This window comes from Dicentrarchus labrax, unplaced genomic scaffold (assembly GCF_905237075.1).
Source record: "Dicentrarchus labrax unplaced genomic scaffold, dlabrax2021, whole genome shotgun sequence".
NCBI lineage: Eukaryota > Metazoa > Chordata > Actinopteri > Moronidae > Dicentrarchus > Dicentrarchus labrax.
In genome coordinates, this window is record NW_026136716.1 from 1,572,052 (window position 1) to 1,589,784 (window position 17,733).

General features: G+C 41.3%; 1 protein-coding gene across 1 annotated transcript in view; it reads left to right on the forward strand.

Moving 5' to 3' along the window:
* The window catches only part of LOC127378610 (zinc finger protein GLI2-like), a 68,317-nt gene that overhangs the window by 29,467 nt on the left and 21,117 nt on the right, over positions 1-17,733 (forward strand). Inside the window, exons 3-5 of the mRNA XM_051427653.1 lie at positions 5,582-5,687; positions 15,059-15,261; positions 16,958-17,140. Of these exons, the coding sequence (XP_051283613.1) occupies positions 5,582-5,687; positions 15,059-15,261; positions 16,958-17,140 (492 nt within the window). The remainder of the gene's footprint in view (positions 1-5,581; positions 5,688-15,058; positions 15,262-16,957; positions 17,141-17,733) is intronic.

Genomic DNA, 17,733 nt, shown 5'->3' on the forward strand with positions numbered 1-17,733 from the left:
GGATAGATGGAGAAAGTCCCAAAAAACATCTTGAACCTGAATTTTTCTCTTAAATTTGCTCTTGAAGGATCAGTGTGTAGGATTTTCTGATGTTTAATATTTTAGGAAACTTACGCATCTTGACCAGAACAGTTCTCAGAATATAGATCTGTCTTAGTTCTTTTTGGCCAGGTTTTGAGATTTCTGCCTCCATCCCAAACCACAGTCACTTTTTCCCTCGGGACTATTAATTCAGTAGAAAGTAGTTCCAGTCTCTCCATTGAGGTCTGTGGGGATGCTGGTTATGTAAAGCAGCTGATTTCTTTACAGTCTTTCCATTCACATCCATTGTGCTGGAGATACAAGATGAAGAAATAAAACCAAAAATGATCTGCATTGAATGAAACTTTTTTTCTTCTTGAATTCCGGGTAGCTGTTCCTAAAGTTTCTGTTTCGGAAAAGCACTGCATACTGCTTAAAAAGCGAGTCTTGTAGAGCACTGATCAAATATCAAATATATATAATATAATACTACTTCCCAGCAGTGCTATGTTCGTCTTTTTCTCCCTCCAGGACTGATGGATATTCTCTTAGTGCCACCACTGGGAACTACTGAGTTACATCGCCGAAGAATGTTAGCCAAAGCTCAGCAAACTGTCAAACTAGATAATAAAATAAAGTTCCAGGCAAGTTGGAGTTGTGTACAATCTACTGTATTTCACCTTACACTAGAGCCTTCCCTCCTCAAATCAGAGACTGCAAAATACAAATAGGTTTGACATTTGTGCTGAAATCTTATGGTACTGATTTGAGTATTGCTGTGATGTAATTCACACTGACCTGTCATCATTTCCTGGTAAAAAAAACCCTCTGCAGCACAGGAAGTGACAGTGAAAATGCATTTAATGTCTCTTGTTTGCGTTCGGTGAAAACAGACCAAGAAGAGCTCGCGTGCTCTGGAGCAGTTTGTGTATTGTGGGACTTTCCTGCCAGGATCTTCAAATTCCCCCTCAAAGAGTGAGTAAGACAGGAAAGATTTCTCTGCAAAAGGTCGGCCAGCTTTTGGGGTAATTACTTCTGTCAGTGAATACTTTCACATCAGGCATCTTAAAGTCTGGCTGTTATAGTCGCTGTAAAACTTATGATGGGGATGGATCTGCTGGTTCATCTGACTTCCAAGGTCACAGAGTGTCTCAGAGACAGGCTGAAAACTACTGGCCAGATGTGTATATAGTATTGTCTGATCTCAGTGAAGTTTATTTAAACACAAAAGGTTCCCAGTGACAGTGGTCCCCAACATTTATCCTTAAGGGAGCCCTTTTCTATCAGTGAGTAAACTGACTATATTTAACAAATACAGAACAGCTGATAAACTGAACAATGAACTCAAACAGTGAGACACAATAACTTCAGGAAGTTTGTGCAAAACAAGCAATTTGGATGAATTTTGAGCCGATTATTAACAGATTATTTCCTGCTATTGATCAGAGATGAGTTTTTCTGATATTTTTAGTAACATTTTTACAATCATCTGTCTCTATTGTGTTTTTATTTTTATTTTTTAACAATCATACAGACTTAATAGGCTTCTTTTTTGACCAATTCATTGTTTTATTCTCCCGGATACTTTGGCCATTGTTCTAATACAGCTTGTGTTCAGATCATCACAGTTTAGATCTAAACTTGAAAAATACCAGTTTCATTTAGTTTTCTTCACAGAAATTAATGAAATGTTGAGATACTCTATATATTTTTCAAGTTAGCACACCTTTAAATCAAGAAGGCCTCACGACCCCCTATAAAGCTTTGGCAAGCCGCATGTTTGAACCACTGCCCTGGGAGAGTCAATAACCAATGAGAAAACTTTGTGCACTCCCAAGGGGTGCACAAAGATTAAAGTTATACACACCATCCTTTCAGAGAAGGGCCTTTTTAAGGAACTTTAGCACTGCTAATAACGTGGCGCAGCAACACAAGAAAACAGCGTTTTTGCTGTGTGCGTACAGAAAAGAGGTCTGACTATGAAAAACTGTAGTCGGTCCACTGCAGCGCTCCAGCAGACGCTAAAACAAATGTTATCAAGCAAAGACTAATAGATTGCTGGAGCCTAAGCGAGGGCAGTGCATGACGCTGCGTACGCCCAGGGGGGATCGGGGCCCAGTGAATCAGGTAAATGTGCCTCTTGAACTCTCATGAGCGCTCGCCTTTTGTTCCTCCTGTGGTGGAGGAACAATGGAGCTGTCGCGGTGATGGAATAAGCCTGCCCGGTCAATCCCCCGGCCAGGGCCGCAGAGGAGGCCTGACTAGAGGCTGACGGCGGCTGGCTGGATTACTTCCTCCACGTCCAAACAATAATCTGTTCAATGAGTGCATTTACATGAATGTTTATTAATGTGCACAAACTCTATAAAAACTGTTTAAAAAGTGAATTTGAAAACTAACAACAGAGTACTTTGAGTACTTTGAGTACTTCTGCTTGTACTGAAGTCTTTTTCCACCGTAGCACTGTGACCTGTACTTAAGCAGAGGATTTAAAGACTTCTTCCTCTTTACGTCATGTTTCAGTGACCCAGATTTAGCTGCTCTTTGTCTCCCACCTTCTCCTCCCCCCTGTGACCCCCCTCTTATAATTCACCCCCAACTGTTATGAATGGTGCATTAACTCGAGCTGCTCTTTGAATGGGGGCCATTTAGCTCTCACACACACTCACATATAGATGTATATACTGGCTCTGCTCAGCCTACACAGTGTATGGAGTCAGACTGAGGGTAATTATACCAAATTACAATGGAGAATGTCTGGGGCAGGGAGGGCGGTCAGTTTGGTCACAGAGAAGGAATGAAGGAAGGAGACTGTGATACAGATAGTAATAAATACAGATAGAAACAGACCTGGTTTGGTCCCATATTCTCTGGTGTTTAGACCTGGTTTGGTCCTATTTTCTCTGGTGTTCTAGACCTGGTTTGGTCCCATATTCTCTGGTGTTTAGACTTTGTTTGGTCCCATATTATCTGGTGTTCTAGACCTGGTTTGGTCCCATATTCTCTGGTGTTTAGACCTAGTTTGGTCCTATATTCTCTGGCATTTAGACCTGGTTTGGTCCTATATTCTCTAGTGTTTAGACCTGTTTTTGTCCCATATTCTCTGGTGTTTAGACCTGTTTTTGTCCTATATTCTCTAGTGTTTACCCCCTTCTTAAAGGGGAAGGATCAGCAGGTAACACAGAGCTGCAGTGAGGCTGACCAGAGGTGGAGGAAGTCCATTAAATAGCAGTACTTATACCAACCCCACTATGTACTGCATTCTGAACCTTACTGAGGTAACAGTATTGTAGTAAACTGTACTGAAATCACTCTTGACTTCTGTTGCATCCATCAGTATTGTCAACAAGCAGATTTTGACCTCTGGAATCCTCCGGTATCTACGTATAAGTTCCAGATGTCCAATGACTAAAATCCTTCATCCTGTTCAAATCTAGAGTTAGAAAGCACCAAGATCTAAAACGTGGATGGTAATGTGGCTTCAGACTGGATAAAACGTCAATGTATGAAAGCTTCTGGCAACCACACCGCTGACGCAGGCACAGATTTCTCTGAGTTTGAACATTGTTGGAAACATTGGGGATAAATGTAAGAACACAACTCAACTACAGAACAAAGAGCAGAGTAAATGTTACACATTAACACTGCAGTGATTTCCACGGTAGAAAAGTGCAGCGGGATCACTGTCGATATTCGGCGACAGGAAAACGGCGTCTTCTTCCTCTGAATTCCCTCCAAACTAAACAAGCGAACACATCGGGCGCCGTCTGGAGGAACCCAGCCTCGGTGGCACCGTGCAGACCAAAAGTGAAGTAAAGAGGGCTATTTCTGCAGGGCGTTCGGGGACCGGGGCCCGTCCGTCAGGCTGTCAGGGTGCAGAGTGAGAGGAATGGACCTGGAATGCTGACTCACTCAGGTCCCCGGGCCCCCCGGGAGCCCCGGGAGGCCCCCCTGTTATCCCCTCCCAGCGCTCGGCCCGAAAGCAGATAATGATCCATGGACCCTGACCCCTCCGCTCCGAAATCCCAGGTCACCCTGCGAGATTCCTGCTAGAGTGTGTGTGTGCGTGGACGTGACACGAGAGGAATTTTAATGCAATCCAGAGATCAGCTGGCTCACCTCTCCCTCGTCTCTGCTCCTTCCTCCCTCCTCCCTCGGCTCTCGTCTTCTTCTCTTCTCCGATCCGGCAGCTCGGAGACACACCAGGTTGCAATTAACAGGATCTGAAAACTGTACAGAGGGCGAGCGAGGGAAGAGATGATGAGGGAAATGTAGAGAGAGAGAGAAAGAGAGAGAGAGAGTTAGGCGATGCCCTTGTGGAGCTTTTCCAAAATAAAAAAACTGAAAAATGTTAACAAGAAACATAAACTCCATAAAGTCAGTAAAAGACCCCAAAAGACTCTGTTTATATGATTGTAAAAATAAAGACACGACATCATCTGTGGTTTCTCGTTATCGCAAGCAGCTAATTAGTTCTGATGTTTTGGGTAAAATTTCCCAAGTCAGAGAAGAATCAACAAAAGGAAAACAGGGCTTTAATGACAAATAAAAAGGGCCATTAAAAGGACGCACGATGAAACGTGAAAACAGACGACTATTAAACCGATTAAATTGGAAGCACAACCTGAATATCTGTCGGTAGGTCGGTTGCTATGTCAGTCGGTGTGTCAGTATGTCCGTTGGTCGCTATGTCGGTAGTAATATCACTTACTACAAAAAAACAATATGGCGACAACCATAACACCAAACTCGAGGCTTTACAACGGTTTCTCGGTTTTTCCTTCTGATGATGAAGGTGTGGAGGTGGAAATGATGCACTCTGGGAAATGTAGGATCTAGTGTCTTGTACCTGTACCTACAAGTCTGCATATCTCCGCCTCTGCTGCTTAGATTTTTATGAATGTGCATCTCTTGCGATACCTCCAACTTGTAAATGTCACACTAACTCACTCAAGAACAAGGTCTCTCTCTCTCTCTCTCTCTCTCTCTCTCTCTCTCTCTCTCTCTCTCTCTCTCTCTCTCACTCTGGAGACAAAACCAGACCAGATTAAATCCCAGAATCATTCACTCCCATCATGTTTACAGTGTGTGTGTATTCAGTTAGGGGGGTTTAGCTGTGCTGTTTGCAGCTCCAGAGGAGACTTCATGCTGTTTGGACGGGAAGAGCGCGAGCAGAAGAAAGCTTTTCCCAACGCTGTCAGTCCCGGTTTGAGTCGGGGCTGCAGCTTCCCTCCACACAGTCCATCATCCCGTCTAGTTCAAAGACCGTCTAGCTGCAGGTCTTTGTCAAAAGCCCAGTTGGATATCTTTTATGTTCAAGATGTAGGATTTCTTAGGACGACTTTGATTATTTATTTATTCCACTTCTCTTGTGTGATAGTGCCAATATTTTACACGAAAATGCTCAGCTTGCTCTGAAATTCATGTTGCTTTATTGTAGCCCTTTTGCCTTTGAAATTTTTTTTTTTAAAGGCAAGCTTCTTTTTTGAAGTCTCCCTCTCCCTCTCCCTCCCTCCCTCCCTTCCTCATCTAACTCTTCTTCTTCTATCTGTTCTCGCAGCCCCCCACCACATCTTCCCCACCTTCCACACGCCGATCCCGATTGACATGCGCCACCACGAAGGACGGTACCACTACGAGCCGCACGCGCTGCACGCCATGCACGGGTAAGTGGCCTTTTTTTTCTCCTCTGGGTAAATGTTTCCTGAAGGGATTCCTGCAGGTTAAAGTCGGCAGATCTTTTTGAGGTGTTACTTCCCGCTCAGTTACTCCTGCGCAGCGCAGAGGTTTGTTTTTCTGTTTTAACTCTGGAGGATTTGCTCTTTTGCGAGTGGATGTTAGCGGCTGCTGATGAGAGCTGAGCGTTCGCCAAGTTCAATATCAAAAGCAGATGACAACATGCTGACTTCCAAAGTGAATAATCAATGCTAGTTCTAAATTTTCCCACTGCAGCCCTTGTTTCCGATACAGTTTGATTATGTGGGCAAGCTTCAGCTCGGATGCTTTGAGGAAGTCTGAAGTTCGGTTTCTGGGATCCAAACTGGGAAAAAAACTCTTTCGATAATGAACAAGGTGCCGATGAGCAAGGCACACTACAGCTGGAGCTTTATTTATTGCAAAAGTATTGAAAGTATGAAGTTATTATGTACAGTTTTTAACATTAAGCTTCATCAAACGTAGATTTTCTCTCCGACTGGTGTTTTTTGGAGCTCTATTTCTTTGGACACCCGATACAACCAGACTGCGACATTTGGTGTCGTAGGTGAGAAAATCTCCACACAACAGCTAAATGAACCATAAAAACATGTAAACACGAATACGAGTCATGCTCACCAACACGCTCTAAAGCTCTGGCAGAGGCGGATTATTCATGGGGTAGCAGAAATATACAGAGGTTTAACCACAAACAATCACATGTATCAATATTTGACCTCCTTTTTCAGACAGATATTAACTTATCGTTAAATTAAACGTGTTAATTTCCATTTTTAACACGTTATTTTTAAAATGAATCTAAATATATGTGTTAAACTTGACACCAGACTGGGTCAGCAGCTGCCACCTCTCTACCCGCCCCTGAACTCGTTCGTATTTGCCATGTTATTGTCACCTATGATGAAGATGACAAATTAAGTTGCTGACTCCTTAAATCAGTGGTTGTAACCTGGGGGTTGGGAAGCCTACTAGGGGTCGCCAAATCTTAATAGGGGGGTCGTGAGGCCTTCTTAATTGTTAATTTAACTCAAAAAATAGTTGAAACTGATTAAATCAAACATTTTAAGTTCCACAAAATCAATTTTTTGAGTTAAAAAACATTGTTGATGAAGTAGCTTTAGTTATTTTAAGTGACACTGACTTAATTTTGTAATTTTAATTTCTATTTTGAATAATAATTATTTTAAGTTTGTGTAAATTAAAACTTTTGTTGTAAACTGTTTCAACAGTTAAAATAACTTTACTTTAACTTACTAATTATTACTATTATTTAATATTTAAACTTTGATGACCTGAACACAAGCTGTATTAGAAAACTATGAATTTAAAAAAAAAAGCAGCTTATGAAGTCGATTGTTGAAAATAAAATAAATACCTAATTCAGACAGAGTACAGACACAATTGTAGAAAAAGTTTCTAAAAATATAAGAAAAACTCATCTCTGATCAACATTCACAGGAAATAATCTGCTCAAAATTCATCAGAATCTCTGGTTTTACTGTCTTCACTGTTTTGGTTCATTGTACAGTTTATCAGTCGTTTTGTATTTGTTGAATATAGTCAATTAACTCAGTGATAGATAAGGGTTCCCTTAAGCAAAAAGGTTGGGAATCACTGCTTTAATCTATAACAATGCATCATATTCTATAAGTTGATCATATGTTTTGGAGAGTGAGTATAAAAACGCAGGTAAAAGTGGCTGAAAATTGAAACTTTTATACAGTACTTGATTAAATGTTACCGTAATAAAAAGCTAAAGAATAAATAAATCTGTGTCTCGTATCAATCTGCAGCTCGCTCCACTGGCGGCGAGCAGCAGGGCCGGATCCATCACCGTAGACATAATACATCCAACCTCCGCCCGGCACCTCTTTATATTCATTAATGGCTTGTTGTGGAGCTAATCTGTGTGGTGCAGGCCGCGTTGCCCCGGAGCTAGCGCGGTAATTAAACTCCCGGAGTATAGAGGTCACAAGGCTGCATGTGCCGCAGCAGCGCTGGTGGCGGGGTCCGACTTCCAGGCTGCTGCGGGGGTTCAATAAGAGATGCAATCCCATTTATTTTCCTGAGGGAAATTCAGGTTGGAAGGAAAATACTGTGTGTTAATACAAAATTCAACTTTACAGGTTTGTTGTTTGTATCCGGATGCATTAGTCCACAGAAAAGACACCTTTTTGCTGTTTTTTAAAATATGTCAAACCAGTGTTTTGGCCATCAAACATAATTAATAAGCTGCTTGTGTTTTCTTCTCCCTGATACTGGTCTATTGTTCTAATACAACTTGTGTTCAGGTCATCACAGTTTAGACATTAAAAAAAATACTCTGTAATGCGATTGTTGAAAAGATCTATATGGATGATTTAAGTTACACAAACTCAATTTGTGACTTTAAAAAACTTTCTTGATTAGGTTCTTTTTATTTGTTGATTTTTTTAGTTAAATTAACTTTACAGTGTAATTTAACCCCTTATGAAGCTTTGGTGACCCCTAGTGAGGGTACCGACCCCCAGGTTGGTAACCACCGTACGAGAATACTAAAAAGCTACTAAATGGACCTTGCAGTGAGATTTCTGTGGTTTCATTCTGTTTAAAGTCACATTTTTGTTGACGCTGAAACTGAAGACTCATTTGGTAAGGATTATGGTGTGTTCACGTGCCAACGAGTGGCTTGGAAATCAGTCAGTTTGGTTAAAAATTGGTGTGTTGAGAAGCTAATTATTGGGGTTTTTTTGGAGCTCCACTTTAAAAATTCTGGATATGTTTGAGAATATCCCCACATAACAAGAGCTAAATGAAAAGTAAAAACATGTAAATGTGAATATGAGTCAAATGAAAAAAAAAGGGTCAGTGGTGCAGCATGTAGAAGAGTCTGAGTCTGTGGCACACTTTGAAACAGAACAACGAGCTTCTCTGCAGGAGCTTAAAGTTACTTTATCACAAAAGAAAAACTGGCGCCGGGACAAAAAAAGTCAATAGAATTCTCCAAATAGTACTCTTACATTTAAATTCACAGATTTGATGGTGATGCATACTTCGCGCCTGGCGGAAGCAGGGCTATTCATCACGCCGCTGGGAAAGCGGAGGGCGGGGGGGGAGGCTGTCCGCGGACTCGGCCACCTTGATTAATGTGATTTGATCTTGACAGTGGACCCCTAATTCATCAAGACCTTGATCTAGCTGTCGCTCCCCCCTGCCTGTGCCAAATTCACCTAATTACAGGAACATTGCGCAGCAAATTAAGTGCGGTGTCATTTGTCGCCTGGCGCGGCACTTTATTATACGCTCGTGGCAGCGTGTCAGAGGTCCCCTCCTTGATTGTCTAACATGACATCTCCGCGCCGTCCCCTTTATCATTGTTTGCATATAGCGTAATGAGAGGGCTGGTTATTTTGTCAAGCCTGTCATAAAAAAGCAGCCACGGGGAAGCCTCTTTTTTCCACAGAGTTTTTCTTCCCTCGCCGTCGCCGGCAAATGACAGTGAGGCCGGGAAGAGGAACATGAGAGGGAACACGTCTGTGACGGCATCTCTGTGGATGGAAACAAGCAACGTGTAGGGGAGCTGAGATAAAACAGGACTTTACAGTGGAGTTTATAATTAAATGTAAAAGTGCAGTTATTACCTGTCAGGTAAATCACAGTGAAGCCTGAATGTACATGAGTCACCCATTGGTTTGTGGAGTTTTAAAACCTCGAGTTTGGTGATTACGGTCGTTGGCATGACAATTTGTCAGAGCCAGCGGAGGTCATGTAAAGCGAGTTGAGCTGCTCTCATTGGATGCACAGTTTCGACTCGTCAGTAGCAGGAAACAATGGCGGCTCACCTGGCCAAACACATTCTCGTATTCCAGATAAACAGTAAAATCTGTTTGTGAACAGATTTGAGGAGAGAACTAGTCAACGCAGTAACAGAATCTGGATCCATATCTGATCAGCACTGCCTAGTTTAACACTTTGATGCGTTTGTATGTGATTTTTTTGTCTTGTGTGTATTTTTTGCATGTTTCTTGTCAATTTTTCCTGCAGTCTTCATATTTTTCATGTTTTTATTGTGATTTTTGTGTATTTTTCATTTCGTTGAGCTGGATGGACTCACTGAGAATGACTCTTCAATCACAAGGTAGCCCCGCCCTAAAGCATACCCTGCTTTATGGTCTATTTTACTCTAAATGGGACCATCATTTACTAAATGAACATCATGCTGTATGGAAGAAGACTGAAACTAGAGACTGAGACCAGAAACTCATTCGGAAACTGTTTACTGAGCTCATAAATCAACTGAGAAGTCAACTTATTTCTCCATAAGACTGTATGGTGTCTGTGTTACTGCAGCCAATGGAGCTCCCCCTGCTGGCCATTAGAGAGAATGCAGGTTTAAATACGTCACAGACCCTGAAATTGTACATATTCGTAAGGAAAATAGCCAGAAATAGAGAAAAAACTGAGCCACGCTTCAAGTGATGTACTGTGTTAATACTACTGTACTAGGTAGCGTAATCAATCAAGAGTTGCATTTAATCATCACAGACCAGTTATGTCAATAAAAACTTAAAATAAGTGTTAAATAGGTGTTAAAGATTCATTAATTAATTAGAACAGACAAACGAAAGACGAGCTCTGGATCTGATCTTTTGCGATCATTTAGAGCCACCTTAGTTTCTCCTAGTTGGTTGCAATCTGAAATTTCACCACTAGATGCCACTCAATCATACACACAATGCTATTCATGAATAAATGTACTCAAACTAGGTTAATTTCCTTCCCGTTATTTAAACAATCACCACTGCATTCGTATTTCATGGTTAGCTTCAACCTGTTCTTACGTTTGTGTCCAGCTCTGAATGACTTTTAAGGAGGCCATGATTTGCAGTGCTGAGATCTGTTTGTTTTGTATCTAGGTCAGTTCTTCCTCTGCATGAGGAGGAAGGCGTTCGGGGGTTTCGGATGGAGGTGGTGGTTTTGGCTGGGGGTGGGGGGGGTTGTTGCCTGTTAAGTTTGAGGCGTCCGCTTCACGCAGCAGCAGACTCATAAAACCTACAGTGGGAGTTTATTCAGCCGCACGCTGGACGGCGTGATTTATCTAAATCAGAGAGCTCCCTGAGCCCGACACCGGAGACGAGACTCACTGTCACACTGTAATTCATCTCTGGTGTCGCTGAGAAACAACTTTCACACACATAAGCACACATACAAATAATAAAAAAAGAACTGTACAGCAGGTACAAACAAACAAAAAAAAAAGAACATACTTCAGATGCTTGTAGAGGAATGCCATGCATATTTTCACTTCTAACCCCAATAACACACATCCAGGTACCTCAGATACAACCTTTACTGAACGATCAGTGCCTGAAACCAGACGGGACTCACTCCTGATTTTAGTCCACATGAGTACCCTTACTTCTTATTGCGTAGTGAGTCTAGGTACGCGCCCCTAAACACCCACATAACATGTTTTCTGGCTAGTTTTGGTTGGTTTAGTTGGTTGGGTTGAGGTATGAGAGTGAGGTGGTTAGGGTCAGAATACGGGTGGTAAAAAAAGCCAATGCTCACATAACTGCATCTCTGTAGTTGGCTTAACGTATTTATCACATAAAATCTTCCAGCTCCACAAATGTGAGGATTTGCAACTTTTCTCTGTTTTAAATCAAACGGGATCTGTTTTTTAAGTTTTGTTCTGTCAAAATAAGCAGTTGGGGCTCCAACAAGTTCCTGGTTAGACTGCAAAAATACGTCATCCCTGCAGCTCTAAATCACAAATAATAAACTTTTCTTTTAATCTGCTGACAGATTCAAGATTGACCAGTAACTGAGTAACTGAGAGTTAGATGAAAAAAGAAAGTCAGGGTAGAAAAAGCTTCAATCGCAACATCCGCCAACATTACAACCATCATCATTTTTATATTTCTGTGACTCAGGGCTGAATATGTGTTGACTATAAAGTCATACACCTCATTAATGGCATTAATATCAGCAGCTGCTGCCAATAAAAAACAAATGTAAACAGCAGTAAAAGGAACAGAGAGAAAGGTAATGTCTGCCAGGAGGTGTGAGAGGTGACATGCCTTCCTTTAAAACTCAACAGTAAATTGTTGTTTCACATCATCCAGATGTGTTTCACTGAGACATTTACACATCAGGAAACAGAAAATATCTGCCTCTTTAGCTGCTAGTTGCACTTCCTTTATCACAGCTTCTGATAAAGCGGTGTGACGTAGAAACTGACACTGAAATCTGACTTTACACCGTCTCTCCAGTAAGTTGCGATTAACTCAAATTCAACCAATCCCCGTGAAGTCTGCAAACAAATCCAATCATCACAACTTTTCCATCGCACAAAACATTAAGCCATCCATCACCAAGATACTGGAGGTTGTACTGACTTCAATTTCTAAATAATTATTCGCAACAATTTTTGCGATCTTTACTTCCTCACGCAATTTAGTTGCGATAAAAATGCCTAAAAACATTGCAACATGCATTGCAAATAAGAAAATGGATCAACCTGAGAGCATGTCATACGTTCCACTTCAGACAAGCTCTTAAATTAGGAATTAATCTTATATAGTAATTAATGATAATTTACTTTTCTTCTTTAGAAAGAACTTTTTTTTTATGTTTTAGAAACAAACAAAATATGTGTATTTCAGAAATTGGTCAGAAAATGTATCAAAGTGAAAAAAAAAATTCCGCTAATTTACTATTTTCTACGCTAAATAATTAAAGATCGGGTTCACAGCTCACTGTGAATAATAAATATGATAAAGGTCAGCAAACTTTGTTTTAGTTTAAAACTTAAATGTTTGGTTTCTTTGGAGGATTAAGTTAAATAAACTTAACAAAACATGTTATAATATAATATAATTTGTTATTATTTCATTTTTAATAGATTTTTTGCTCGACACCCTAACTTTATGACAGCCCCCCACCCACTTTATGGCAGCCCTGGTTTAGAGCGACGGAAATTAACCCCCCTCCCCCCCATGTCTCCGCCTGCTGTCCGGCGCCGAACCCTGTTACGCTCCAGAGGCCAAGCATTGTGTTCGCCCGCCGGCCGTGCAGACGCCCAGAAATCTCACCCTGCAGTCGGACCCTGTCTGAACATCTGAATATTACACAAGTTATTCAGCACTGTCTTAAGCGTGCCCTCTACTTTACAGAGTTTGCTGAACAAAGCTGAGAAATATTTATACGCTTTGTATGATTCAGGCTGCGATTGTTGCAGGAGCTCATTATCACGGTAAACAAACCTCATCCAGAGAGCTCACCTGCAGGCCGTTACATGATGAGAGCGTTAATAATTCAGACGGGCTGTGGGGGTGATTATGGTTTTTTTGGTTGGAAAATCAGATCTTTATTTATCGTGTGCACGGAGAGAGAGGGGAACATTGCCTCACTCGTGATGCAATCCAACAATCTGGCTGCGAGGTAATAAAGCCTTTGTTGGATGCTGGATGATGGAGAAGGTGTATTTTTAATGACAGGTATGATCTGGCAAACTGAGGAAACTCATGACCTCAAACATCAGCTGAGTTAACATCAGCGTCCTGGTTTTAAGACACAGCATTTTGATCATGTGTTTGTTTTTAACAGTCTAAAATATGGAGTCCCTAAGAGGTAAAGAAGAACAATGAATAATAAATAATAATAAATTAGAGGACCTGGCTGCTCCTTCGTTCTCTCAGTTAGCCATAAAAACCATGACTTAATTTCAAAATAAAACTCTGACACTTAAAAGCAGAGGTGGGAAGTATAAATACTTTGTTGCTTTACTTTAATGTTTGACAAATATTATTTGCATCATTGTCTTCCAAACATCAAGTGCACGTTGCACACATAATGGACGTAACATGATGAAAACAACAAAGAAAGACGTAAAAGACGAGAGGGAGAGTCGACTGTATTTGAAGCTGAATCAGTACTTAATTATCTTAATACTTGAAGAATGAATGTGTCTTTTGCCTCCTCAAGTTGTTGTTTTTCTTTCAGATTTAATTTCTTTTCTCGTCCTCTTTGGGGCTCCGTACTTAAACAACCTGGAAGTTCAAGAGAAAGAAAAACATCCTTTTCATCACTCTGAAAAAAGTTTTTTCCTCCAGGTGAAAGTCTTTTACTGACACTGATGTTCGGACACGACTCTTTGAAGCAGTGAAACATGAGATCAGCACATTTTAGTCCAATGAATAACATTTTGGTGTGTGTTTAAGATCTTCTTGTTAAATTGCTGCTTTTATGATCAGATTATCTTCAGTTTCCAAGAGTTCAGACAATGAATGTTTGGTGGACTGTGAAAACAAATGTATAAGCATGCACACACACAAGCCTGACATGCCCTTTATCTATTGTTTGTATCTGAGTGTCAGTGAAAAGAACAGCAAAGCTAGCATCCTTAGAAGTGGTGGTTACAGAAAAGCTAACTAAGGAAGGAGTAGATAAGGAAGCACCAACAAAAAGAGAATGGATAGTGATAATGTTTGAACTGGAGGCGCTCACACTGGATGTCGTAAGAGATCTTAATTCCCTGTGAGGACTAGAAGGATCGATAAGGACTGGAGGAGATCCTTTTTTGTTTTGAGAATAAAAAACAACACGTAGTGTAAAGTAAAGTCCATTACTTTTTAAAATGTTTCACACTAGCTTTGGGTTCTTAGATTGTTTTCGTTTGCTGTAGGAAACCTACCTGAAAACTGAAGTTTTTAAATTCAGTAAACTTAATTAAACATCTCCTTCCTGAACATATTTGATATGTCAGACAGAAGTACTGACGGAGGTGTCGGCTGTACGTTCATTTATCAGGCTCATCTTCCTAAATTCTCTCTCCGGATGAGCCGACGCCGATAAATGACACCGACAAACGCCCCGCGGGGAGAGGTGTCATCTGCAGAGGTGGTTGCCCGCCAACGCAACGCCTCCTCCTCCCTCCCCGTGACCCCGATCTCACCCCTTCCTCCGACTCGCTCAGATCAAACGCTCGATAGAGGCTCCGCGTTAGACGTGATCTCACTCTCAACGCCGTCTGAGCTCACCCTCGGTGGTGAGGAGGAGGATCGGGTTTTCCAGATGGATTACTAGAGTTCTGTCGAGGGTGTCGGCGTTTCAGGTGGTCGCGCTGATGGCGTGCAACATCTAAAGAGGAGATGTTTACTCATAAAGTCTGAACATGAACTTTAAACAGTGTATTTGAAACCTGTTAAAAACACATCAATGAGCCATCCTTTTGTGGATTAATCCGCCACTGGAAATAGTCCCTGACACATACACTATTTCCTTGGGACCCCATTTTGTGTCCAAACAGCAAATGTTTCTTTTCTTTCTTCTCGTCCAGCCCCGCAGGTCTGGGCGGCAGCCCCGTCATCTCCGATATCTCCCTGATCCGCCTCTCGCCCGCGGCCGTGGCGACCGGAGACTCCCCCTTCAGCCCGCCGCACCCGTACGTCAACCCTCACATGGAGCACTACCTGCGCTCCGTGCACAGCAGCCCCACCCTGTCCATGATCTCCGCAGCCAGAGGACTCAGCCCCGCCGACCGTAAGTTCACCAACCAAAGTCCTGTCACAGAAAGTAGATTTATCTCTGATAGATGATCACATTCATACCGATCAGTTACCAACAAAATCTCATCGAGATTTAGTGATTTACAAGTAAAGAAAGGGCTTAAACTCGCTTAAATATGGTTGAAAATTGGCTGTTTTTCTACCTTTTGGTTCCAAAGAACATTTTAACATTTAACATATTTTACAGTTTCTTCTATTGGACATAGATTTAAGTAGTTTTGAAATAACTAAAAAATATTTTCATATTCCTACAACACTTTTATAACAATAAGTTATATTGTACCATGAAATATTTTACGTTATAACTTCTCTTGTTATAACTAAACTAAATATATCTTGTTATAACGACACATTACAACAGTATAAGTTATCATATGTATCACAGGAAGTGTTGCCGGTTATAATACAGTATATGTTGTTGTTATTAAAGTAAATGCATTGTTGTTGTTGTTGTTGTTGTGGTCAAAGAGACAAAAACACTCTAACATGCACTGGCTCTGGGGGAAACCTTGACCTGCTGCTCCCAGGTGCTTTGAAACCGAGAGGGGAACCTTTAAAAGGAAATCTGTGGAGGTTGATAAAAGAAAACCAGAGCTGCTGCTGAGCAAATATCCCGATGACAACTCTTTCTTCAGCGCTGAATTACAATAACAGATTGGAGCGCGGCGGCAGGGCAGGATATAAATCTTCTTTTACAGTCTGTCAGTGGTAATGTGGCGACGCTTTTAAACTTAAATAGCGGCCGAGCCTGAGATCCGGTCGTGATAAAAGCCGTGCGAGAGAGGGAATGCAAATAGGTTGTTGAAAGACGAGGGGTTTGGAAACGGAGGCCGCCGGCTTTTATGTGTTCCAGGTGACCTTTTCGCTTTTCACCGACAGACCGTCCACAGCATCTGACAACATCCGCTCATCAGCACTCGTTTGTGGGCCTTTATCTTCCTCTCCCCTCATCATTCTCAAGTTTTTAAGGAGGAAATGTGGGTCTTTAAGTCATTAGGCAATATTTAATTATTTGGGGCTAAAAGGGCGTAATGTACGGAAGAATTTCACCTGTTTGAATTTTATATTTAAGTTATTTTTTGTTGATCAAATGTCACATCCTTGGTTCTTATGGAGGCCCATTGCCGCCAATGTGACGGGAAAAAAACTGATTGTGTCAGTGATTTAATGAGAAACTTTCTCATTACAGAATCTTTTCTTTTGACACATTGGCTTCCATAGGTTCTCACCCCTCACTATTAAGATAAAGATTTATTTAGGGGGTAAATATCCTGCTCATTGTGACAAACAAAATGCATTTATTAAATTCATTTTGTTGTATTTTGATGTTTTTAGATTCATTTATTTAATTTTCAACATGTTCCAATCTGTCTGAGAGAGCTTTTAATGTGAAAGTCTGCTACTTCCTGAGAAAAGAGCACCTTCAGTCAGATCTTTAATACAGAGATACTGAAACACAACATGGTGTTAGTTTAGGAGAGGGTGGGAGCACCTACATGGGCCGTTGCACATCACTGACCCCGCCCCTCGGCCCCTCGGCCCCTCGGCCCCTCGACCCCATTCAAAGATCTCCTCAGCATGAGACAGACCAGGAATTCACCCCTCGCCTCCTTTTACTTTCTCCTCCCTTCTTCATTCCCTCCCCCCACCCTCTCTCTCCCCCTCTGCAGTGGCCCACGAGCATTTAAAGGAACGCGGGCTGTTCGGGCTCCCTCCTCCTCCTCCGGGGGCAAGCCCGGCTGAGTATTACCACCTGATGGCCAGCCACCGGAGCCCGTACGGCGAGCTGCTCATGCAGGGGGCCGGGGCCGCGGCGGGGGCTCACCTATCCGACTACATTACCCCCATCGACGGTGAGTAACTCACACAACCTGTGTACTACATAGTGGAGCATTTAGCAGCTAAAGAGGCAGATAGCTATAAGAGGGTGAACCATAAAAGACCATAAACTGTAAATAAGTTTCTGTAACAGTAAAACACGGGATATCTTCTTTATTTAAACTTCATTTAAACTTTATTTATACGTCATTTTAAGTGAATTTATATGTAATAAAGTAGTTTTTTTATGTTACAGACTGTTAAGGTAAAATATGGATTAAAACTAAATAATACAACCATCCTTTTACCGTAATAGTAGAAAACGCTTTACCATATTTATTACGGTAAAGTTCTGGCAACCACAGCTGCCAGTTTCTGACTGTAAAATTTTTAAAGACGGATGTTTTTATTTTTATTTTTAATTATTATATCTTTTAATTCTGTAACGCTGTAAATGACAATAAAATAACCTTGAATCCTTGATGTGTTGATATGTATCGATCGGGGTCTGAAGTTTGCCTTTTTGTCTTCAGGAAATAAAACTTTTAAAGACTCAATTACAGACAAAAATTACTTCATTATAAAGTTTGAAGTGAAGCTGCAAAGTAGAAAAATCAGGTTTAATGAA